At 36.7% G+C, this 27,244-nt stretch overlaps 1 protein-coding gene across 5 annotated transcripts in view; it reads left to right on the plus strand.

Moving 5' to 3' along the window:
- WDFY3 (WD repeat and FYVE domain containing 3) overlaps positions 1 to 27,244 on the plus strand; it is a 260,847-nt gene that overhangs the window by 86,656 nt on the left and 146,947 nt on the right. For all 5 annotated transcript variants that reach the window (XM_084881536.1, XM_084881535.1, XM_084881533.1 and 2 more), the window contains 4 exons: positions 7,120 to 7,243; positions 18,504 to 18,613; positions 22,003 to 22,164; positions 26,645 to 26,837. In XM_084881536.1, coding sequence (XP_084737662.1) covers positions 7,120 to 7,243; positions 18,504 to 18,613; positions 22,003 to 22,164; positions 26,645 to 26,837 — 589 coding nt within the window. The remainder of the gene's footprint in view (positions 1 to 7,119; positions 7,244 to 18,503; positions 18,614 to 22,002; positions 22,165 to 26,644; positions 26,838 to 27,244) is intronic.

A 27,244-nucleotide genomic window follows, 5' to 3' on the forward strand; every position in this document is an offset into this window, starting at 1 on the left:
TCTCTAATGAGATTTAAATACCATAAAGACTCACTTTTCTCTTAACTAATGAAAAGATAAGAAGTTACTTTAATTGTGACCAATTAAAAATATATATAGACTATTCATTGGATATTCATCATTAACCTAAATGTGTCTTTAAATAAGCCATCACATCCACTACATTTTGCAATAAATAGCCATATTTATACAATGTTTGACCATTTAGACATTAACATTCTCTATTAGTAAGAAATAGCTTTGATAAATGAATGGTTCATTATGGCTATAGAGCCATGATTGCTAAAAAGGAATTGTACTATTCACTTTTGAGACTTTGCTTGATTTATGCCAATTTTAAAATAAACTACCTTACTGTTAAGACATGGGCATCTATCTCCAGAATTATTTTAAAAGTGTTCTCAGTAGTGTTATTTCAGTGTGTGGTTTTTGCCTTTATGAGACACAGGTTGAGAAATGACATGTGTTGAGTCCTTTTTCCGGGCCAGTTTCATGCTGGGTTCTTCATCTGCCTCCTACGATCTTCATCACAGTCCTGCAAGGAGACTGCTGTCCTCCCTCTCACTGATTCTCTCCCCGAAAGGTCATCGTGCAGTCTGAAAATAGCTGAATAATATTTATCCAGCATTCTTAAAAATAATTAACTTTTAACTCCACAAACAGAAAAAATATAGAAAAAATACTTGGTTTAAATTTATTTTGAAAAGAATAGTATTTCGGTCATCTAAAAATTAACTGCATTTTTAAATACCTTGGTAGATGTTATACTTTATTGTGTATTTTAAAATATAACCTATTTGCTAATTAGATGTTCTTTTAGAAACTCCCCTAGTTTTTGAATTTACTTCTCATTTATATTTGAGAAGTATCTAAGTTGAAAACAGTGTCTTTTTTTTTAATAGCTCACACGTGACCTTTACTTTGTTGTTGTTGTTGTTAATCCTCACCCAAGGATATTTTTGCCATTGATTTTCAGAGAGAGTAGAAGGAAGGGGTAGAGACACACAGAGAGAAATTTCAGTGTGAGAGAGAGACATTGATTGGTTGCCTCCTGCAAGCGTCCTGATCAGGGCTGGGGATGGAGCCTGCAACTGAGGTGCATGCCCTTGACTCTCTAATCAAACCTATCCACTGAGCCAAACTAGATAGGGCATGACATTTATTTCTTAAATTGTTGGCTTTAGAGGAAGGATAATCAAGATTAGAACCAAATTAGAGACAGATCAGGAGTCAGAAAGGGAACTATTTACATATATACAGCTTTCCTACTTATTAGTCAACTAGAGGCCTAGAGCATGACATTTGTGCAGCTCCTAAGTGCTGCTGCAGTGGTGGGAGAGGCTCCCACCACCACTGCTGAACTCACCAGCCATCAATCCAGCTTCTGGCTGAGTGGTGCTCCCCCTGTGGGAGTGCACTGACCATGGGGGGCATCTCCTGCATTGACCATCTGCCCCCTGGTGGTTAGTCAGTGAGTGTCATAGCGACTGGTCATTTCACCGTTTGGTTGATTTCCGTGTTAGCCTTTTATTATATAGGATACCAATACAGTTGACATAAGAGAATAGGTCTGTCCAACAAAGGATTAAATTTACCCCTGAAATAGTTACTTTTACCTACCCAATTGCTAGAAGAACTAGACAGTGGCAGGCCACACTCAGAGCAGAGGAGAAGTGCGTGTTCTCATGAGGCAGGTATATCCCGGAAGGAGAGGAAAGCACTAAGGGAAGCATTCTCAGTTTCCCCCTCCCCCATAGGTTGGTGTCCTTCTGAGAAACAAGAAGAGTGTAACATAAATGTTTCCCTAAGTATTTATATTAATTGACAAGAAATCTTAGCTCATTTACAAGATAAAATAACAAAATTACATTTTTCATTGTAAATTTTTAAAATCTGTTTTATATTGCAATTATTTATTGGTCTTACTGTGTAACTTAATTTTAGGTATGACATATTGTATTTAGGGGGGAAAAGACACCATTTTAGAAAACAGCCAGAATTCCAACCTCCTTTTACTAGTTATATTTAAGTTTTGCTTAATAGCTTCATTCTGCAGCAAGTACATATTGAGCTTCTACTTTATGCATGCCATTTGATAACACCATTAAATTTGTTCTCCCCGACTATGCCAGAAATGTTTACTTCAGGTCTGAGGAAATTTTCTGAAATTTATGTAGATGGATATTAAAAATGGATCCTTCTAAAAATAAGTCGAACCATGCTATTCTCCCCTTAAGATGGACATTGCAAAGTGAAAGGGTTCACATGAAGTTTAATTGAGACAATATGGTACTGAGTGATTAAGAATATGGCTTAGAATCAGACAGACTAATTTTAAATCTGACTTCACTACCAACCACCTGGCTTAACTCATTTAACTTCTCTGACCCTTGCTTTTTCTTCTCTGGGAAATGGGGATCCTGTATAAGATTTTCTGAGATTTAAATGACATTACATGTCAAGTATTTGAATACTGCTAGGCACATGGTAAATGATCATTTAATGCTAATAACAATCATAATTATTATTATTCAATCCTCACCTGAGGATACTAGTATTTTTTCCCTTTGATTTTCTTTTTTTAGAGAGAGTGGAAGGGAAGGAGGGAAGAGGAACGAGAGATAAAGAGAAAGAGAAACATCAATATGAAAGAGACACATCCGATTGGTTGCCTTCCACATGCTCCCCAACTAGTGCTGGGGTTTGAACTTGAAGCCCCTCCGGTGCGTGGGCCCTCAGGACACTCTCACCACTGAGTAACACCGGCCAAGGCATATGATAATTATTTTTATTGCATTTGCCAGAAGGCATTTCTGTTCCTTACTGCTGTTTTTATTTTCATCTGTGTTGTGAACATCACATAACTCTTTGGAATCATCCTTTCTGAGTTGAATACATTACCTACCAATCTCTTGCTCAACTCTCCCTTGACAGATGAAGGAACCACAAAAATTTGACCAGTAATCACTGAGACCAAGGAGAAGTCAAGCCTCCTGACTATCAGTTCCTTTGTGACACACATTTAAGTACATGATTGAAGCACTGTATATTTTTTTAAATGCCACTATTTGTGGAAGGGTACATACATACCTAATATTTTTAGATTTAATTATTGAAATCAACCACAAAAATTCTCTTTCCTTTGCTACCTTATATATTTAGTATTATCTAAAGTGTCAGATTTATGTTTTAGTCCCTGTATCTGTCCAGCCTTATCTTGTACCATTTCTCCTTTCATTCAAAACATTCCAGCCTCACCAGCCTTTTGACGCCACAACCCACCCTAATTTCATGTCCACTCTGAGGTCTCAGCAAAATTCTTCTCACTGCCCAGAGCTCTCTCTTCACAGCCTTTGAATTGTGGCTCTGTCTGCATTCAGTGTCATCCTTCATATAAGTGCCACTCAGAGAGGCCTTTTCTGATAACTTCTCCCCACTCTAGGCAGTCCCTTTCAGTTACCTTTCTACTTCCTTTATCATGCACCACTATCTAACATAATTTTCATTTTTAAATTAACTTAATATTTGACTCCTGTACTAAAATGTGAAGTCCATGAGCACAAGAATCATATTTGTTTTATTTACCCTGGTATTCACAACTCTTTATTTACCTTTGCATTCATAACTCCAAATATTGCCTGACATATTTAGGAGATTGATAAATATTTAAGACTGAATAAATGATAGAATGAATCAGTCAGAAGTGTTAGATCACTAGAGTAACAGTTGTTTATGTCATTATAGATTAGCAAATAAGACGTAGTTTTTTAACAGCATATTATTCACCCAGCATGAAGACTGCTTAGATAAACCATATCTTTATATCTTCTAAGACATGATCTATTTATTTTATGAATAGTTCCTTAGGAACAAAATAGATATTAATTCTTAGAAGCAAAATAAACATAAATATATTCTTGGTAATGGAAATGTCTAACTACTTTATATATAAATCAGTTTGACAAAGGCCAAATAATTGCCTGAACAAAATGTACAATTGTTTTATAAATACTTTTATTAAACAGTTACATACTCATCTCTGAATTGAAGTAAAAATGGATATTCAAGCATGTCTCATTGTTTAGCTTCTCAATTTCTAGTGTACCTGCTATTTGTGTGTTAAAGAATGTGGGTCTTATTTAACATATAGCATACAGATTAACTGTAAACATACAACATTTATCAAAATCTTATAAGAAAAACAACTTACTGAGATCTTGAAAAAGACTATTATTTGTTCTTTGAGATAATTTACAATTACTCCTGTGTCAAGTTAATGAACAGACTTATAAACCTGGACAAAAATATAGCCTGTAGAATTGAATTATTGTGTTTTTGATTTGTGATTTGGTGTCTTTTTATTTTGAACTTTCAGTTCAGTTTGAGAGAGGTTATAAGAAACAAAGTATCTATTGTAAGAATGTAAGAAATGCTTCTATTCCAGGGATATCCTAATATGTAAAAACCCAGGGTCTGTAACAACCAACCGAAGGCTCAACTGAACACCCAACCCAGCACTGACTGCTAAGGGGGCTGCAGATCAGGCCCAGAGAGAGTTCCGAACAGAGAGGCAGGGTCTAATCTGCAGCCTCCGTGGCAGCTGTTGATCAGCCTTTGCCTCTTTCTTTCTCTCCAGGCTTCACCAGCAGCCACACATCTGTTTCTCTCTGGGCCTTTGTGGGACTGCTGATCAGCCCTTGAGATAGGCACATTGACTGACATAGAAAGTGACCAATCAGAACCAATATCTGGGTGAACTGCTAGGAACCAATGGCTGCCTAGGAGGCAGAGCTTTTGACACTTACTGGCATAGAAACTGACCAATCAGAACCAAATGTGGGTGAACTGTGAGGAGCCAATGGCTGCCCAGGAGGTGGAGCTTTTGACATTGACTGGCATAAAAATCAACCAATCAGAACCAAGTTGGCTGGCAGAAGAGAGCAGTTAGGGGCAACCAGGCTGGCAGGGGAGGGCATTTGGGGGCAAGATCAGGCTGGCAGGGGAGGTCAGTTAGGGGTGATCGGGCAGGCAGAGGCAGTTGGGGGCGAGATCAGATCGGCAGGGGAGGGAAATTAGGGGGGATTAGGCAGGTAGGCAGGCTGATGTAGTTAGGGGAGATCAGGCAGGCAGGGAGGGGAGTTAGGGACAATCAGGCAGGCAGAGACAATTAGGGGAATCTGGAAGGCAGGCAGGTGAGCAGTTAGGAGCCACTGGTCCCAGATTGTGAGAGGGATATCTGACTGCCGATTTAGGCTCAATCCCTGTGGATTCCTTTGGCAGTCAGACATCTCCCAAGAGTTCCCTGATTGGAGAGGGTGCAGGCTGGGCTGAGGGAAACACCCCCCCACCCCTCTGTGCATGAATTTTGTGCACTGGGCCACTAGTTACATTATAAGTTATGTCCTTTTATTAGGTTCCTTGAAAGAAAAATTTTATAGTATGAAGAATAGAGGTACTTCCTTAAATACATATTTTTCTTTTCCTAAGGGCATTGTGAACCATATTACTGACTGGATTTTCTCTTTTGTGTATTTAAGCCAAATTCATGACTAAAACATAGCAAATATACAGGTCTTTTGTCTTAGATTTTTATTAATGTCTTTTCTAGTCTCTTCCCTAGTCTTGGTCTTTTATTTGCTTATTTTTGTTTTATTTCTTTACTTTTAGTTTATATTTTCATGTTATAGTTTGTGTCCTTCAATGCTACCTAAACATTCTCTAGAATTTGGTTTTGGGGGCAAGCAGCATATAAATGAACAATCATATTTAGGGAACATCCTTATAAAGGGCATCATGGTAGCTTGGTAAGTAGTACAAAGATGAGTGAGGTAGGTTTCCTCCCTTTGTAGGCATATATGAACAAGTAAGAATACAAAACACTGTGCAATTGATATTGCAATAGAGAACTATCATACTTTTAAAAGACACAAAATTTCCTTTTAGTTATAAAGAACATTTATTGAAACAATATTTTATGGTACACCTAGTTATAAAGCTATTATAGTACCATTTCTTTTCCTATGACAGTCCATCCAGTTTAATTTTTTTTCAATCCTCACCTGAGGATATGTTTATTTTTATTTATTTATTTATTTAATTGGTTTTTAGAGAAAGAGTCAGGGGAAGAGAGAGAGAGGGGGAGGGGGAAGAGATCAATGGAAGAGAAACATTGATCAGTTGCTTCCAGGATGCACCCTGGTCGAACCCACAACCTCGGTATGTGCTCTGACCTGGAAGTAAGCCCACAATCTTTTTGATGTAGGGAATGATGCTCCAGCCACTCGAGCCACCCAGCCAGGGCACAGGCTTCCTTTTCTTATTCTCTTTGCTGAACGAATACTAGTTTATCTTTAAGAACTATTTATTCCAAAATTCATTTGTCTTAGGTTTTTTGTAAAAAATAAATAAAAAAAATACATCTCGTCACCCAAATACCACTCATGGAGTTGAGAAACAAAAAGTACTTCAGAAGAAAAAGCTTTACCCTTTGAATAATGTAAAGAAGAAGCAGTCCATCAAAAAGGTGTGACTTAATCCAAGGTGGGAAGATTTGGACATACTGATATGGGCAAGATTCATGACTCTCTCATTCATTCTCTTTATTCTGGTCTTTTCACTAATAGTCTTGCTCTGATAATTATTGTGGTTAGATTCAGAAATTGTGAGATTAGAGAGGAGGTCAATGAATTCTGTATTCAGCCTAGGACTTAGTAATACTAAATAAGTCTCTGCTTTTCACCATCTGATGTATCTGTGAACCATCCAAGAACCTTACCACTGTCCTCTAAATTCTTAACTTAGATTTCTTCAGAGAAACATTATTTCTTCTAAAGCTCCTTAAGTAGATTGATTCAAATTATATAGATAACTAGTCTTTGGCTTTTAGATTTCATTTATTTAATCATGCACTCAACAAATGAATATGTATAAGGAAATGTGGCTAGACGTGATTTATTGAAAGAGTATTTTTAAACATGTTTTTCAGATTCAAAGAAACTGTTTAAGCATACTTTTTTTTTTTTTTACTTGATTTTCAAGTCACATCACACTTTGAAATGAACAGAATAAAAGGAAAAAGTTGACAATGCTTTATTAAGATTGTTTTTTTCTTATCTACAGGTCTTTGGAAATGCTCCACCAAATACGATGATAGAAAAATTTTCTGATCTTCTGCAGTTCACAACACAAGTCTCACGATTGATGGTGACAGAAATTCGAAGGAGAGCATCAAACAAATCTACAGGTATTATTGCAGAAACCAGCAAAGCCTGACTTATTTGAATTGACATTTTGGTAAAAGTACTATTAAAATTAAATAGAAAATTGACCTTCTGGGCACAGGGATTTCAATTACCCATCTCATTCACATTCTTATAGACACATTCTTCTCTTGGTTTCAACATCTTCTAATTTTAAGTTTAGTTTTATGAAGGCTACTTTCTTTGGACCAGTGTTCTTTCAACTTTACTCTTTCTTCTGAACAAAATCAAAATTCTTAGCATGACATTTAAGACAAACCCAGAATTGGGCCATATGTATTAAGTCATAACTTTTTTGGATTAAGTCACACCTTTTTGATAGAATGTTTCTTATTTCCCTTACTCAAAGAAAAAACTTTCTCTTCTGAAGTACTTTTTGTTTCTCAAATTTGTCAGTGATCTTTGGGTATGTGTCTTTATTTTCTACTAGAGGCCTGGTGCACGAAATTTGTGCCTGGGTGGGGTTCCTTGGCTTGGCTAGTGATTGGGGCCGATCAGGGCCATCTCACCTAGTGCCGATCAGGGATGGTGGTCTGAGAGGGACCGTGGAAGGGCTCTAGGGCATTTTAGGCCCCATCTCACCCAGTCCCTATTAGCTGGATCCTAGCAGCAAGCTAAACTACAGGTTGAAGCATCTGCCTCCTGGTGGTCAATGCACATCATAGCGACTGGTCAATCAACTTGTTGGTTGGACACTTAGCATAATAGGCATATATATATAAAATCTCGATTATAACTCATGGCATGGAATGCTCAGCACACACTTTCCCTCCAGTTCCTTGTCTTGGACACCTTATGTCCTTCCAAGGTTCTACTCACCCTCTTCAGCTGCCACACGAAGTAAATTGCATCGTGTGCGTGGAAACCCTTTGCAGGCTCCATGGTGTGTCTTTACTTCACTGCAGTTCTGATTACCGCAACATAAGGAGAGACACCCTCGTTATCAGGTAACACCACCGTGGTAAGACCCCTGCTCAGCCTACTGCAGCTGTTTTAAATAGGCATGGGTCACCTAGATGGTTTGGCTCAGTGGATAAAGCCACAGCCTGCAGACTGAAGGATCCTGGGTTTGATTCTGGTCAAGGGCACGTTCCTGGGTTGCAGGCTCAATCCCCAGTAGGGGGCTTGTGGGAGGCAGCAGATCAATTCTCTCTCACCATTGATGTTTCTATCTCTCTCTCCCTCTGCCTTCCTCTCTAAAATTAATAAAAATATATCAACAAAAATAAAAGTAAATAGGCTATTAGTCAAGCATCGTTGCTCTCCATCCATCTCCATTCTCCTCACACCCTCTTTTGTCTTCACTGCCCCCCTCCTTACTCCCCTACACACACAGTCTACTGAGGTCTGTAAAATGGGGTCAGGATTTCTACTTCATCCAAGGGCAGTGCTTCCAAACAGCCTTCCTTCCCTACCCATCTCTGCCCCCAGTCCTGTGGGGTCTCTCCCTCCCTCTATCTAACTTGGTGGGTCCTGCTCTGCCCCTCCTCCTGCGACCTCCTGTCTCCAGCTTCCCAGTGTGCAACTGGTCGAGCCATTGAACTCCCAGCAGAACTCCAGTCGAGGGGACAATTTGCACATTTGCATTTGGCTTTTATTATATAGAATTAGATCGTAAGCTATTTATGTAACCTACAATATTTACCCCAGTGCTTTATGTACACTAGGCCTTTTATGAATGCTGCCTGAATACTATTCTTATTCATAGTTGTTAGGTCGTTTTAAACTTTGTAAAGTATCTTTCTTTTTACTTAAGATTAAAATAAGCTTTCTTAATTTTATCTACCAATCAGTAATTTAAATCATTTTCTAAGTTAGCATTATGTTAGAGAAATTTTATCTTAATTTTGTTATTTGTGGGTTTTTTTTAATGGTTGTTTGACAGCTTTCTTCTTATGGAAACATTATACTGAGAAATTGACTTTCTGTTTTTAACATCTCTTTGGGGATATCATTTCTCTTATCAGCCCATTGAATTATTTTTTTTTTTCCAACAGTAACAGTAATTCCTTTGTTATAAAATATTTTTAAAAAATATTTTATTAAAGTTAATATACGGTAAGCACATAGTTATAACATTCAAATGGTTAAAAGATTTTTTAAAAACAGTATCTCTTCTACATTATCCTGATTCATCCCCATTTCTCACTCAAGAGAGGCAATTGTTTTTTAACACTTTTAACTTTTTAAAAAAAATATTTATCTCGGAATCTCTAAACAAATAACATTTACAGTATGTGCCCTTGACTTTTTATATTTAGATCCTGTCTTTTGACTTTTCACAAGAGATTGAGACTTTTATGCTCTTAAGCTTACTACCATTACTCTTACAGTTACTTCCTATACCTCTCCAACGTCGCTCTGTCATAATTTTTATTAGATCAGTATTCATTATTGTGACTATAAAAACACTGTTTTAAGTTGAGCCATGGGGTATGCTATGGTTACTTTTTCTTGGAAACTTCTCCCCCACCTCCATCAGAGTTAGTAATTGACTATTTCCTTACTAGTTTTCTACATTTTTATTACACATTCCTTCCTATTCCCGTGTTTCTGAATCTTCTCTCAATATGATTGACGACATCAGATATTGTGTCAGTTTCATCTTCTTGCAAATAGCTCTTCCAGAACCATCTGTCCTGCTTTAATCTGTAGTAGGTGCTCTTCAGCCAGCTGCCCAGCTGTCATTTCACCTCTCCCCTCACATCATCCTGGGTGCCTTTCTACCTCTGTGAGAGAGAGCCTCTGTTTCCTGAGTCTCGTGTCATTTTATTCTCAAATAGCAGCTTCCTGAGAAAGGATGCAGGGGAATTATTTTGGTTTTGAGGTTGTTGTTTTTCTTTGTTTGTTTTTAAAGAAATCCCATGAGTGAAAATTTCTTTGACTGTGCTGGATGTGTTCTTTTCTCTTCACTAGGGAAGGTGTTGATGCCTTAGGCTGACGGTCTTTTCAGGTTCCAGGGCTCAGTACCAATCCCATCAGGTCATATAATGGTGGCTTTGTTGTGGAAAGGGTACACATGAGAAACCAGGGTCAACAGGAAGGAGGCACAGGTCCACCACCATCCTCATTATATCACAGAACAATGCTTGGGAGGTTCCCACCAATCCCCTTACCCCCAGGCCTAAAGTACAAATGTGAATGCAGTCTTATTAGCAAAGAAACATACAGGCTGCTTGTGATCTTGTCTCTTTGAGTGCTGTTGGATGCTTATAGGAGTGTTTGAGAATAGTAGCTGTTTACCCCCAGAGAACTTTGGCGCCAGTGGAAGTTATAGGCCCTCCTACCAGAGGGAGGAAGCTACCGGTGTCATGGGAAGTTGAGCCTGGGGGCAGCATCTCTGGGGACATGGTCAGTGAAGGGGGGTTTAGCTAGGTCCTTCTCCAGGCAGCCAGGGTAAGGCCCCAGGGTCATATTGGGAAACCTTGCAATTTGCATTATATATGTATCCTCCTTTTAGTAAATATCAGATTCTTAGTTGAAAAACATTTTTTCCCTCAGAATTTAAAAGTCATTTCATCATATTCTACATTTCTAAACTGCTATTGGGAAATCTAAGGCTTCCTAGACACATGATCATTTTTCTGTGTCCTATTTTTTTTTTTTCTTTATAAGCTTTTAGGGTCCTCTTTTGGACTTTCCTGTTCTAAAATTTTATTATAACATGCTTTGGAGTAGATCTATATTTATCCATTATGCTGATTACTCATTGGACCCTTATTAATAAATCTGGGAATGCATTTCCTTTAATTTTGGGAAAGTTTCAAGATTTGTTTATATAATAATATCCTTCCCTCTATTTTCTCTTTCTAATCAAGTATACCCCTAAGACACACACACACATACTCTCTCTCTCTCTCTCTCTCTCTCTCTCTCTCTCTCTCTCTCGTTCTCATTTTCTTTTTTTTAAATATATGTTTTTATTGATTTCAGAAAAGGGAGAGGGAGAGAAAGTGATAAAAACATCTATGATGAGAGAGAATAATTGATCAGCTGCTTCCTGCATGCCGCACACTGGGGATCAAGGCTGCAACCCCGGCATGTCATGTGCCATGACCTAGAATTGAACTATGACCTCCTGGTTCATAGGTGGATGCTCAACCACTGAGCCACACCCACCAGGCTCTCTCATTTTTTCTTATCTTTATCTCTTGACTTTCTTTGTTGTTGTTTTTTTGTTTGTTTGTTTTACTCTATTTGCTATGAGAGCTCTTTAGTTTTACAATCTATCCCTTCCTTGGAGGTTTTTATTTGTAATGACATTGTAATTTAAATTATAAGTTATTTTCTTTTTTATTGTTTTTTTTTTTTTTTAATGGATTTTCTTCTCTTAGCTATCTGAGGTTTTGTTTTTCTTTTCAGATTTTATTTACTCTCCCTACATATTCTTTTTTTTTTTTTTTTTAAGGTTGCCCTTTTTTGTTAATTTTTCTGTCTGTTATGTTGGAATACGTCCTCACATATCTCATCCTTGGCCATCTGTTCCTGTATAAGAATGGATAGAAAGCTGCTGGGTAGCTTTGTAATTGTGGGTGGAGCTTGCAACTCTGGACATTAGCCCAGGGTGATCTTGCTGGGCCATTTTGTTGACCATCTTTCCCTGGCTAGACAGAGTCCCCAGAAAAGAATATCCAGTTTTACCTAAACCATATATGTCTGACTCTGAACTTGTTGGAAGCCAAGTAAGGGAAAGGTATGAGGGCCTTCAGCATTCCGTACCTGAGTTTCAGTACTTTGTCTCCAAGAGCCCATAGGTGTGCCTGGTGTATCATCATTCCCCCACCCCGGGCCCAATCTGAACACTGCTCTTACTCTGCATTGAGTAAACCTACATCTAGTGCCCACTTTGTAGTGGGGATCTGGGATCCAGGTGCTTTTTTTTTTTTTTTAAACTTGTTTATTCATTCTCAGTGACAGTCTATAAGAATCACATATATTTTTTAAAATTAAATGTATTGGGTGATACTAGTCACGGTGTCATATAGTTTGCAAGTGTACATTTCTATGATACAGGATTTGTATATTGCATTGTGTGCCTAGCTGCTCTTAAAAGTATTTTCCCAACCCTTTCGTGTACAGTTTCCACTATCTCTGCTTTCAGAGGCACCTAGAGCTACCAGTTCCTGAGCCTCTTGGTTCTATTGTAGTTTAGTTGCTTGTTTTGCATTTACTTTAAAATGTAGAATTTACTAAGTCAATTACCACTAACTTTTGTGCTATTTTAGTATCCAAGATGTTGCTGTCATCTTTCCTATTCTCTTTGTCCTTATGGGTTTACAATTTTAAAAAATACTTTCACAACCATTTTAGTTGTATGACTCAGTCTGCTAAAGCTGCCATAATAAAATACAATAGACCAGTGGCTTAAACAACAGAAAACATTTTTTTTTTTACAGTTCTGGAGGCTGAAAGTCAAAGATCACAGCTTCAGCATGATTGGTTTCTGGTGAAATCTCTCTTCCTGGCTTGCAGATGGCACATACTCAATGTAATCTCACCAGGAGGAGAGAAGAGAGAGCTCTGGCCTCTTTTCTTTTTAAGGGTATTAATCCCATCATGAGGGACCCACCCTCATGGCCTCACCTAAAGCTAATTGCCTACCAAAGGCTCCATCACCCAATACCAATACATCAGGAGTTAGGGCTTCAACATAGGAAGTCCAGGAGGGACATATTTCATGCCATAGGAGGGAGGATTCAGGAGAGAGCAGAGATAAGTCTTTGTGCTCGACCCTTTATCGTTCACTGGAGCCCATTATGAAGTTTTGGAGCAGTAGCCATTAAATATTTTTAGACTGAGGACAAAAATCCCTTATTCAGAAGCATTACATTATATGGATTGACATATGGGTTTTAAAGTGAGGCAGTTTTAATTATAGTTGCAGTCCTTGAATCAAATTCAATGAAAGATAGTAAGGTAGTTTCAGGTAACTTTCCTGCCCCTGTCTTCTCCCTTCTCCTCCCCAAGTCGATTTTTGGCTCTCAAAAGAAAATTCAATCGCTGTACTATTGATATTTGGCTCTGTTGACTAATGAGTTTGCCGACCATTGACCTAGAAGAATGCTTGTCACAGATTAGGTGCTCATTATATGTTTACTGACTTTGACATAGGTTTCTTCCCACACTTCTCGCTCTCTCTCTCTCTCTCTCTCTCTCTTTTTTTTACTACTTTGAGAATTGGAACAGTTTTAGAAAAGCCAGCCTTACTGATGTTTAAGAAAGAAAAGCATAATTTTGGAATGTCTCCTCAGTCTGCCTTAATGAACCCTAACTTTGGGAATCCTGGTTCTTTTAGTTTTAGTCTTGAACATTGGAAGTTTCTTCTGGTCAGGGCTGTTATTAGAAATACTTTCATGGAGATTTTTTAAAATCTTTTGTACTGAAACAATTCTGTACTTTCAAGATCTAATTGCCTCCTGAATCATCTTACTCTTTTTACCCCATCTATATTTTCTGATTGATCGAATAATTTTTATTGTGATAAAAGACACATAACTATATCTGCCCTCTTAATAAAATTTTAAGTGTACAGTTCTCTATAAAGCCCAGTGTTGTATAGTAGATCTCCAGAACTTTTTTATCCTGTATAACTGTAACTTTATACCCATCAATCAGCAACTCCTCATTTCCTTTTCTTCCCAGCTCTTGGCAATCACCATTCTGCTTTCTGCTTCTACAAATTTGACTACTTTTGATACCTCTTATTTAACATAACTTTTTATTTTACAGGAAATTATCATTGACAGTAATTATTTTGGTTAATATGCATATAATTTTTCTCCAAAAAAACCCCAACAACAACAGGTGTGATGAGCCCTCTATTATTTTTATGAAAAATAGCTATATTTGTCATATTATTTTTCCAGGACTCCTCCGAATTTGGTGTGCAATACTGGTTATTTTGTTTGTTAACTACCTAGTACTTACATATCAAGTCTTTATCAGATTTTCTCTGACATGGATTATAGATATCTCAGTAGGAACCATGCTTATCTGCAATTTAAATCTATCAGAGTTAATAAGAATGGAAATGTTTTGGTAATATCAATATACAAAACATATTATACATGGACTGATTTCTAATATACAAGGAACCTTCACAGTTCTAGTTGTCTGTCTCCTTTAATTCTTTATTGTTGACTCTCTGTGGCTTTTGGTAAAAAATATGTAATGACTCTCAATTAATTAGAGAAAATACATAATTTTGTGGCTGTATTGTTTACAAGCTGTAGCCTAAGCTATTTTCCTCACCTTGTATAGTTAAGTTCCAATAATTTTAATTTTAATTTTAATTCTAAGGGAATATAATCAGTTTTCATCATTAAAGCAGAAAATTCTCACCTGTGAAAAAAATAGCTTTAGTTTATGAATAATGACTTTGATGCATGTCAGATGCCACTGTTAAACCCAGTGGTGCAACCTGAAATGGGCAGCAGCCAAGTGGTGGAGAAACCCAGTGATGCCGACTACAGTTGGCATCTATGCAGCAGCTTGTGTAATGTAGTGAATCCCCAGTTAGACAACCCAGCCTTTTTCTTCAAACAGAAAATCATTGTGCCCCGCTGTCCTCCATGGATTTCAAAGCCACAACACCTTCAGGTAATTTTATTCCCAAGGTGTGATTATGTATCATCAAATGAAAAGAAGCATGGAAGTCATGAATTCTAATACTGTTTTTCTGACTAACTTATGGAAGGTTGTTTTATTTTTTTTGGGGGGGCGGGCGGGGGGAGATGGTCAGGAGGCAGATGGGAAGGGTTGTTGAGGGTTTGGTTTCTTCTTTACTGAAACAAGTGTGATAATACTGTTGGCATGGCTCACATTGTCATTCTGAAGCATAAGTTTGAAAATGGCTACACTTTAAATGGACTTTGGGAAAAAAGGACTTTGCAAAGGAAAAATTGTATTGCATTTATTATTAACAAGTTTTGTTCTGATTGTTCTGAATGCTAATTGAATTCACTTATATTCTCTCAATATAGACTAGGTACTTAAATTTGTTTTACAATTGTCTATCATTCTATTCATTATTTAATCTAATAATGAATCCTACTAACTCGATTTCTGTCTTTTTGAATTTAACAATATGTATTGGAATGCAGTGTGAAAGCTAAAGCTTGAATCAAATGATTGGCACCTTGCAATATGAGATAGTTTTTTTCATTAACTCTTACAACCTTGATTAAACCATCATTTAAATTTGTTTTTGTTAAAGATAAGTGAAATTAAAAGATTCAATTTTTTTTTGAGTAGGAGTGTTTTTATTTCAAATGTTTTAAAGGTTTTTTGAATGGCAGTACTAAAAAGAGTAGGTGAAAATAAAATGTTTTCAAGTACTTTTGTTACATATAGACTTCTTTGTATAAGCATATAATTCAAAGCCAAAAAATACAATTTTACAATATTCCTGATGTAACATAGGTCTTCTTCACTTTATCAAAAAGAGTGCTTCAGTTGGTAAAGTTGTTAAAGGGATATTATTAGTAATTATACTGTTTTGATTCTTTACAAGGTTTTCCCCCCACAGGTATTACCTTATTTAATCAGTTCAGCAATCTATTGAACTGTTGTAATGATTAATACCAAATAGAACATTGTGGGGATTTTTATTTTATTATTTGTCTTTTCTTATTTTAAAGAATACCTTTATGTTCATTGTCAACCCAAATAGAAGAAAGTATACATTCCTATAAATGCGATTAATCAAATAGAATTTTTCAAGCCAAGAGTACATTTTTGATGTTTTGTATTTGTTTGTTTTTAATTTTTTAATTTATTTTAGAGGGAGAGGGATAGAAACATCAAAGAGAAACAACAATTGGCTGGGTCCATTGTAAGCTTGCAGGAAAAATTTGCAGGTCACCTTTTACCAATCATCTCAAACCGTGATTGTTAATGAAGGTTTTTCGGTGGTACTGTTTTATTTTCTCCCTCTCCAATGAACCTTCACAATTTAATCAGCCTTAAACATTGCTTTCTCTCTATTACTCCCCTTTTCAAAACTTGTAGGAATTCCTCTTACTCCTAGTAAGTCCATACCTCTTAATTTTCATCACCAGTTGAACTCAGTGTGTCCTTCTTCAATCAACCTGGGTTGGTTTATTCATCCATTTAATAGATAATTATTGAAGCCCCATTTTGGGCAGTCACGTGCTTAGCACTGAGGACTCACAGTGAACAAGGTGGGCAAGAAGATTTCTCATCTTCTGTCTATTCTTTAGAATGGGTGAGAGGTTGTAAATCAGTGAACATATGAAAATAATAACTTTAACACTTTTGATATATTAAATGATAATAACCCAGTCATCTTTTGGCTTTCCTCTTTTCCAGTATTATTATTATTTTTAAATCACTATCTTTTGTCTCCCACAGTCTGGACTTGAATGTAAGTTCTGTCACTGGCTAGCTATGTGACTTTAGGCAAGTTACTTAACCTCTCCATTTCTTAATTTCTGTCATAAGGGGTATTATAATAGAAAGTAGCTCATATAGTTCTTATAACAATTAAATGAGTTAATTCTACAAGTAGTTAACGTTCATCTTGTTTACCCATATGAAAATTGATGAACTCTCTGCTGATGAAATTAAGTATATGGTTAAGGATTTATCCATTTCCTCTTATCTCTAAAAAAAAAAATCAACTAAATTAACTTTCAAAGATTCTTGCAACATCACAGTTTTGTGAATGACTCTCCCTGTTTCTCTTTCCTTTGTCAGCTGCTCAAGTCATCACTTATGTGTATTATGAAGGCAACTTCCCTAATCTGTTCCCCCCAGAGGTCTCTGCCTTCCCCGTTTGTCAAATACATTACTACTAAAGTTAATAGTTTTAGGGTAATCCTTTTAGCACCTCATTTGTTCCAGAAACTGTATCTGCTCTCTTTTGCCCAAAGAATCAAATAACAGCCCTTAGCTTTAAAAAGGCATCAGTTTCCTATCACTGCTGTTGACTTTCTTCTAATCTAATTCTCAAAATATGCTCTTCTAGAATGTTAACCCAGTATTATTACATTTCTTTGTCTTGATCAGTACATGTTACGCTCTTTCCTCTAGCTAACACTTTTATTTCTGTTCCTAATTGCTCGGTTTCATTCCCACTGGCCCCCACTCTTTAGACAAACCTACGCAGGTTTCCCTGTTATCCAAAAGCAGAACTTGCCTATGAAACCTTTTGTAAACTGAAATGGCATAATTTGAAGAAATACTTACTTTAATTTATATGGAAAAATATTGGTCATTCCCAGATTTCAAAAATAACCTTTCAGATCATATCAAATCACACATAAAACCTAAAATAACACTAACATATCGTTAAAGCAGGAATGATAATGATAAATATACACCATGCTTTATATACCCATCAATCCCCTCAAGCAGCAGAATTTCAATTTTATTCATTACTGGATGTTCCCTAAAAGAGACCACTTTACTGCTAGCACAACCAAGATTCTAGCTTCCAAGATTCTTTGCGCATGTTAAATAGTATGAATATTGGCTGCATGAAGTTCAACACACTTACAATGTATTTTCTCCCTCATGATCGAAATGCTTAATTGTGTCCAGTTTTACGCTAAACATAACATCCTTACGAGCTCTCTTAGGCTTCTCCAGTACCATAGACACATCTTGCTAATGGATGCCCAAAATAAATCAAGATAAAGAACAGATGCTCACATAGATCAAAGCTGTGGGTTGGATGCTGGGATGTCATTCTCAGGGAAGGAGTTAGCAGGGTCACTCACACTGTGCCTGGTGCACTGCCTCTAGAACAGCTCGCTGCAATACAAGTGCTGAATTTTCACTTTTCACCTTTTTTTGTAAAAGTAAAAATCATTTTCTGATTTTTTGTAGTTAGCAAAAATAGGGACTGGTGCAGGTCTTTCGTAACAGTGAAGCGGCCCAGTGTGAACTTTGAAAAGTAGAGGATACCTATACTTGTTTTCCAGGCAGGCTTAGTTCACCCTTTGCCTCTTCCACAGCGGCTCATTCTGACTTGTTTGTGACATACCTTCCCCTAAAATTGGTAGGCTGACTTTTACATTTCCAAAGGATATGATGATATACTATGTGTGCCATGAAAACATTCCTCTTTAATGTGTTTACATAGAGCATGTAATAGTGCTGGTACAAAGTGCGTGCTTAGAAAATGATCATTTCTTTGCAGGTTTTAAGGAAGAACCTCTTTATATGTGATTCCCCTCCTCCCCTCCACCTTATAACTTGCCTTTTCCTTTTCTTTTATAGAGGCTGCAAGTCGGGCCATCGTCCAGTTCCTAGAAATCAATCAGAGTGAAGAAGCCAGTAGAGGCTGGATGCTTCTGACAACAATTAACTTGTTAGCCTCCTCTGGTCAGGTGAGTTCTTTTTTCATGTTTGATACCTCTACTTCTTTTTTATTTATTTATTTATTTTTTATCCTCTCGGGATTTGTAAAATTAAACTTATTGTCATATCTGAATAAACTTTTATGATAATCATAATATTCTTCTAATTCTTATTATACATTATTTCATGCCTCTGACAACATCCAGATGAGGAGGTTTATGTTTTATGCATTTTACACATGAGGAAATACCTAACTTGGAATAGTAGTTTTCATCTTTGTCACGTCAACACATACAGAGCGTCACAATGTTTCCACAGCACCCTGGGCAGGAAGGACCACTGTGGCTGGAGGTGACTAGCCCAGGAGCTCTGACTTCATCAGCCCAGCTCAGGAATTCTTTTACCCACACTAGGGAAACTCTGGCTTAGGTGAATCATCTAAGGTTCTGCTAAGGGCACTTAGCTAATAAGTGACCTGGAAAATACTTTTAAATTTTTCAAATTTTTAAGGAAAATATGAAAATAACTACCATTTCTGAAAATATATATATTCCCTTATCGCTTGATTTATTCTGGAGATTGGTTTTTCCCCTCTAAGTCAACTGTATCAACATCTGTCATGATATATGTCTGCTCATTTGTACCTGATTTTAGGCCTGTGATATTTTGGGGATGAAGTAAATTTATTCAACTTTCTACAGTCCAGAGTCAGTACCTGTCAAAGTCAGTACCAACTCTCAGAATGGCTATTGTCTACATTACATTAGCCTTTTAAACACCTCACATTACTTAATAACACAAATGATGCTAGTTCTTAGTAATCATACCCTGAAACTAGTCAATAGATCAGAGTAAGTAGCATTTTCCCCCTTGGAATGGATTGTTTCCTTTTTTTGTTTGCGTGTGTGTGTGTGTGTGTGTGTGTGTGTGTGTGTGTGTGTTTCAATCAGAAAAAGGATCAGACTAACTTGTCCTGGTTTACCTGGTACTTCTAAGCAGAGAAGCCTCGCTTCCCAAGAAACCCTTCAGTGGAGAAGTTTATTCCCCCTCAGTAACTTTCAGATAGCCCTAAAGTGGACCCTTGCTTCCAGGTATCTGGGACCACACCAGATGACTATCAAAATACCAATTTTATTGGCTGTTGATGGTAGTTATAAATGCCTCTACATTACTGTACTGAAACTTGATTTGGTTTAGAATAAAACAAAATAATGATTTTATTTGCCATATTTCTGTTTTATTCATATTTTCTATTGATGCTATATTTTTCTTTCTCAGTTGTGACAGAAACTATGTCCTACCTAATACCTAACACATAGTGTGATTAACTGAAACATGCAAAAATTGATAAATTGTCTTAAAAGTATGAGAAAAGAATCAGGAGAGAAATCTGATCACTTTTTTAAAATTACAGAAGTTGCCAGTTACCAGTTTGGATACCAACTTGTACTTTTAATCTGTCATTTATAACATGAAAATGAAAGATATATTTCTGCTTAACAGAAAGAGAAAGCTACCAATAGTCCAGTTGGGAAAAGAGACAATTTTAAAAACATTTGTGTTGTGTTTTAGACTTTTTTGTGTGCCATTTTCTGTTGGCAGCAGTGACATGCAGACATGACTAAAACGTGATTCTGAATCAATATGTAGGTGACAAATGAAGTGGACAAAGCTAATGCTATAAAACGCAGTGGTGGATGTATGCAGTGCTATGAAAATAGAATTATGAGCCTTATACATTTTATAAGTGAGGATAGGAGGAAAGATGAGAAGTTAATGACAGTTTCAGACACAAAAAGTGGACGTTAGGTGTATGGAGATATGAGACATCTGAAGTATAAGTTTAGGTAGGAAAGGAGGGAGGTTTTGAATATTAGAGGTAGGAAATGGTACTGGGTCTGTAAATATGCCAGATCTTGCAATGAATATTCTTTAGGCTCCCTCTCTCCTCCCTATCATCTTGCTGCTGCATTAGTTCAGTCCCATCTCATAAGGTTTTCTGTATCTGTTTCCTAATAATTTACCTGGCCTTCCTGCTCTGTAATCTTACTTATGATCTACATTTCCACCCACTTAATCTCTGAAATCTGGTTCTATTACTTCATTATTTGTAACACTGCATTGAGTCTCCAGTGCCTACAAAATAAAAATCAAACTGGAATGGGAGACTGTGCATAAGTCATTTAACATATACTGGTGCAGTGTGGACCACTTAACCTGAGGCAGAGTGTGTAAGTGATGAGCCACAATTCCTTCCCTTGTAAGGTAGGCATCAGGCAGTAATGGAATCTTCCTCATCCGGATATTGTGAGGAGTAGGTGAGATAATAGTTTAAAGTACTCAGCCTTGTGCCTGTTAATACCAGTATAATAAACACTTATTAAAAATTAGACATTATTATTGTGGCTTTTGAAGAGTCAGCAGTTTTGGATTCAGGTTCCTGAAACATATTGTACTGTGTGACCTAATCTTCTTTGTATCTTCCAAGTGATCTTTCCCCTCAGATTTTAATTCCTACACTTTTTATTCCATTCCTGGCAGTGTTGATGCTTCCCTTTTATATTAGCCAGTATGTCCTCCCACTGTGACACTTAGGAGATAAATCAGTTACTGATGAGCCTACTTCTGCTGGTAGACCTGGGTCTTCTGAAGGTGAGGGGCACACACCCATCCCCCAGCACAGTGCCTGACATACCCTAGGCATTCAGAAAATGCTCACCTCTAGCATGGCTAACCTTTTTATTCAAAATTGCACCATGGAAAATTTTTGGTAATTATTATAGCATACTTCTTTAAAATACTGAAATGTTTACTATGAGAAAGTCTGGAATTTCTTTCCCTAGAAATCCTTGAAAAGAATACATAGATTGTATTTTGTGTGATGGCTATATTCTTCAAATGTTCTTCCAGCCCCCAGAATCTGCAATAACAATAACATTACAGTGATAATAAAGCAACTACTAATATATAATTTAGTACTTAATATGTCTATGCATTTGTTATCTTACATAATCCTATTAATCCTAAGAAGTATGTACCATTTTAATCATTTTATAGGAGAGGAAAGTGAGGTCCAGCAAAATTAGGTTGCCAAATTCATAGTTAATTTCCTTTTTCTAAATACCAGAGCTTATATTATTTGAAACATACTACCCCTTAATAAAGAGCAAACTTACTTGATACTTTAATAATAACAAATAAACACATCTCAAGAGATAAGTATTTGTCAGCACACATTCATTTTTAATTTTTTCAGCTATTTAAAAACTTATTTTTATATATCGTTTTCTGCTTGAGCATTTGGAGTTAATGATCTAGCTTCTATCTTAAAATTTGTAACCTTACTTAGCTGTACCAATTGCAGTGATGTCTTCTTTACTTATTTACCTATTCATTTCTTGTTTGATTTGTTTTCCAGAAAACCGTGGACTGCATGACAACGATGTCAGTGCCTTCCACCCTGGTTAAATGTTTATATCTGTTCTTTGACCTTCCACATGTGCCTGAGGCAGTTGGAGGTGCACAGAACGAGCTACCTCTAGCAGAACGTCGTGGACTACTCCAGAAAGTTTTTGTACAGGTACGGACGGGGCTGTTGGTCTGGCTGTTTAAAGTGAGACAGGTGCATTCCTTCAATTAATGTGTTGCCTGTTCCGTTTTCTGTAGTATTTCATGTTGTTTATTATTTTATCTCATGTAACCGTCACATTTGTTGGATCTGCACATTTCTTTTGAGAAATATGTGAGGCATTAACAAGTTTGTTTTTTGGACGGAGTCAACAATTAAGGTTACCTTTGATCTACCAATAACATCTGTGAAATGTACCAAGCAAGGAAAACTTTTGTTGGTAATCATTAAATTTGGTATAATATTTCTTATAATCTCAAGAGATTTTTTTGTTATTGTTGCTGTCTATGTACAGGAAGTCCCTGTAAACCTAAATATAAGTATTTAAATTATAAAAGATGTTTATTTTAGTGGCTGCTGCTGTCTCCTCTGCTCCTTGCCTGCAAATTCCTTCTTTCCCACCATGGCCACCATTCCTTTAATAGCACTAGTGGTTAAGAAAGGTTTAAGTAGACCTTTGCTACCTAACCTAGAAATATTGCCATCATTTTGATAGCCTTTCTTGGGAGAAAACTTTCAAAGCAAGCAAACTACAAACATTTCAAGTACAATGTGCCCAGGGGACCTAATATAGTATTAAAAAACATTTTGACACAAAAAGACAAATAATTCCACTTATATGAATCTAAAGTGAGTCAAACTCAGAAAATAAAATGATTGACCGGGGTTATGGTGAGGAAACAGATTGTTTTCAATTGGTATAGAGTTGCAGTTTTGCAAGATGACAGTGTTCTAAAGATGTGTTGTGTAACAGTATACTTAAACACCACTGTACTCTATACTTTAAAATGATTAAGTTGGTAAATTGTATGTTATGTGTTTTCACCTCAATAAAATCCCCACTCCTGCTTGTATTCAATTCTCTGAAATTATATCACCTAAGATATAGATTTTTCACCTGTAAAATGAAGATAATGATACCTACCTAAAGGGTTTTTGTGAAAATTAAATGAAATAATACACAAATCTACAGTTCTCCCTTAGGAGAGAGTAGATATGAAATGAAAGTATCTGCGATTGTGCTGTTGTCACCACCAGGAAGTGGAATAGTGCATCTGCAGTAGGTAAGACAGAGTAAGTCCAGATGACAATCGCACCCCATGTAATTGGGGTGTTTACTGCAGGAATGACTGCACTCTGTTGAGCTGCTAGCCATGAAAGGATGGAAGTGGGAGCATAAGGCAGTATTAAAAAGAAAAAGTCAGGATAATAAAATACTAATTCAGCAAATATTTACTGGACACTTGACTTATTAGATACTTTTGTGCTAGTGATGAACTTAAATAACCCTTACCTCATAATTTGCAAGATAGCCCATGACTTCAGAATTGTTGTTTTTCCCCAAAATGGCAATGAGAGCAAATGGCAGAATAGGATTAGAACGCAGGTTAATGTGACTCCTGAATTAGAATGGATGAGAAAAGCAGTGGGAGTGAATGAATGAGTAAACCTGATGGGAATTAAAGCTATTTTTAGACAGTGTTGATTAGATTAGTTGCCCAGTTTCAGTAAAGCCCTTCTAAAGAGGGAATTAGCCTAAGCCGGTTTGCCTCAGTGATAGAGTGTCAGTCTGCAGACTGAAAGGTCCCGGGTTCGATTCCTGTCAAGGGCGTGTACATTGGTTGCGGGCACATCCCCGGTAGGGGGTGTGCAGGAGGCAGCTGGTCGATGTTTCTCTCTCATCGACGTTTCTAGCTCTCTATCCCTCTCCCTTCCTCTCTGTAAATAAATAAATAAATAAATAATAAAGAGGGAATTAATGCTTTAGGCAATAAATGGAATCAGAATTGTGTTTTTGTGTGTTTTTTTCTCTTTTTTAATCCTCACCTGAGGGGATGTTTTTAGGGAGAATGGAGGAGAGATGGAAAGATAGAGAAGAAACTTGATGTGAGAGAAACATATCGATTGGTTGCCTCCTGCATGAGCCCTGACCAGGACCCCAGGCTTGGGGAGGAGTCTGCAACCGAAATACATACCCTTGACCATGAGGGAATGGAATCCAGGACCCTTTGGTCCACAGGCCAACACTCTCTCTGCTGAGTCAAACCAGCTATGGCAGAATTGTGTGTGTGGATGTGTGTATGTGTGTATTGTCTAACGTTTTACATATGTCTCCCTTTTCCCTGATTGACTCCCATCCCCAGAATTGTATATTTTTAATAGAAAATAAGTATAGCAAAAATTTCTAAAACTTAAAATTTTTTCTACACCTGAAAACAGTGGGTGCTTTAAACTAAATGTAAGATTCATTTTGGCATATTGGAATCATTGAATGTGAAGGCCTGAAGGGAGCATTTAAATGAAACTCCTCATTTACAGAAAGATGGTATCCCAGCTGTGATTCTCAGCAGGATGGGACTGGTATGACCCAGGCTCTCACAACTCCTCTCTCTCCCCCACCCCTTGCTTCTTCAGTGCATCAGGCCACTTCCTTTTTTAGTTTCTCTTCCCAGGCTGGACATTGTTTTCATCATTTTGTCTAGAATATCTAACTTACCACATGTTTTCAGAACACATAGTGTTTTTGATAGATTAAATTCCTATGTTTATATTATGTGACAGATGGTTTCCTGGGCCCTTAGCAGTTGGTATTGCTCCATGTAGGCACTTGGTTTTTGTGGTGGGTTTTTTTGTTTGATTTGTTTTGTTTTTTCATTTGCATTGATGGAGCCAATTATTGCTCTGCCACAAGTGGCTGGACTTTGTGACAGAGTCCCCACAAATAGAAATGGTAGTGCTGGACTAAGAGGGAGGAGACATAGGCCTTCAGCTTTCTCGTTTGTCAAGAGAAAGGATTGTATTAGATATTTGTAAGAATACTTTTGCCTTTATAGATTAAGAACCTATTATCCTAAGAGTCAATAACTTTAAGAAATTAAATCCATTTTATTTTTGAGAATACAGAATTGATCTAGAAATAAGCATTTCATTTTTAGCAAATTAGAGAAATTATGTTCATCCCTCTCAGACAGGGTAATGTGAGAACCCAAGAAAAGTAAAATCAATAATACACTCTTCTGAGCATATGTCTTTGTTGCAATTAACTATCTTCCCCCCCCCCATTTTAGCTTTATGTTTTATTTTATACATATGGGAAAATATATACATATACACATATTAATGGGCATTAAATATTCTACAATATCTCCAGGCATTATTTTGTGTGTGAGGTGGCTATATTACTGGTTTTATATTTTGTTTTTGTCTGAATTCCTAATCCTTTTTTATCTTCTTGATATTTGGCATCTGTGATTTAGAAAGCTCTTGTATTTAGATTTTTGCGTTGAAGAGAATAGGAAAAGCAAGACCTACCTTTCTCAGACAAACCATTACATTTCAAATATTTCTTTGCAAACTCTCAATTACAGTTTACTTTCATACTATTTTGTTTTAGTTTCAAGTATACAGCATAGTGGTTAGACAGTCATATACTTTGCAGAGTGTCTCCTATCTCCAATATTTTCAGTACCCACCTGGCACTGTATATAGTTATCACAGTATTAGTGATTATATTCCCTAGGCTGTACCAAATGTCGTTTTCTAAGTAGCAGTTTCTCCAAAGATAGTGAAATACTCAGATTTCATGAAGCACTTTCAGTTGAATGAAATTATTCAATAAATTATACTTATTAACATATATTTAAAAAATATTTAGATGAGAAAATGTACCACAGAGAAGGAAAGTTAACTGTTCCTGCCACTGAATTTAGAAGAACAAAATTCTTTGAGGGTGGAAACCATAGCTAAATTCCCCCAAGTAACAGGCTTTTAATGCTGTGAATACCAGAGTACTATGTATTTTGCAATTCATAATTAAAAAATACTCATTCCAGAGTAAGAAGTTTTTTGAATCTTCCTTGAAAGATAGGCTTAAGAAGATTTTTGGCTACTAGACATAATTAAAAGTTACTTATGAATTCAGATGATTTTATTATTGTAATAATTATTTTATTCTACCTGTGTACTAGAAATTAGAACATTTGAAAGTACTTTTTGTTTTACTGTTTTTACTTTCTCAACTCTCTAAAACTGTTCTTTTTAGAGAAGAAAATTGCATTTCACCTATGACAAACTAAGAATTTAAGAACTAAACTAGAAAACTGAAACACTGACTTTGAATGTTACTGTTGGTTTAGGCCACTTAGGGCAAGGTATACAAAAATACATGATGAAAGAAAATAGTAAACATAGAACATTTTTAATAAGTTGATTAAAGTAGGGCTGGTAACTGTCTTTACTGTAACACCCTTCTGAATTATAGTTGTTTTTTGTTAATGCTGTCTAAGTTAGAGAGCTCATCATTGTGGCTTTAATGGTATTGCTCATACTAACACTGAACTTTCAGAGTCTTTAATGGTCAGACCTAGTCCTTTTCTGAGTCCTCCCTTCCCCAACCTTTCATTTATACACACATTTGTTTTGTTTTGTCTAGATCTTAGTGAAACTCTGCAGTTTTGTTTCCCCGGCGGAGGAGCTGGCTCAGAAAGATGATCTCCAGCTTTTATTCAGTGCAATAACCTCTTGGTGCCCGCCTTATAACCTGCCTTGGAGGAAGAGTGCTGGAGAAGTCCTTATGACCATATCCCGTCACGGTCTTAGTGTCAATGTAGTGAAGTATATCCATGGTGAATATCTCTTTGTTCATTCTAGGTGCTCTACATTTCTTTCACTTTTCTCTTCCTCATATGATGACAGATTTATCTTAATCTCTCAATTTTCCAAAGATGCTTCTTTAAATTAAAAACTTTATTTGCCAGCCCCTGGCCAGGTAGCTCAGTTGATTGGAGCATCCTCTGGATATGCCATGGTTGTAGGTTTGATCCCCAGTCAGGGCATGTTCAGGAATCAACCAATGAATGCATAAATAAGTGGAATGAACAGGTCTATGTTTCTCACTCTGTCTTTCTCTCCCCCCCCCCCCAACTCTCTTTCCCTCTTCTCTCTCTAAATCAATCAACCAATGATTAAAAGTGAAAGTTGCCAAGAGAAAAAAAAAATTATTTTTCTATTGTGAAGCATTTCAAATTTAAGA

This window comes from Pipistrellus hanaki, assembly GCF_964339955.1.
Source record: "Pipistrellus hanaki genome assembly, chromosome: 1".
NCBI lineage: Eukaryota > Metazoa > Chordata > Mammalia > Chiroptera > Vespertilionidae > Pipistrellus > Pipistrellus hanaki.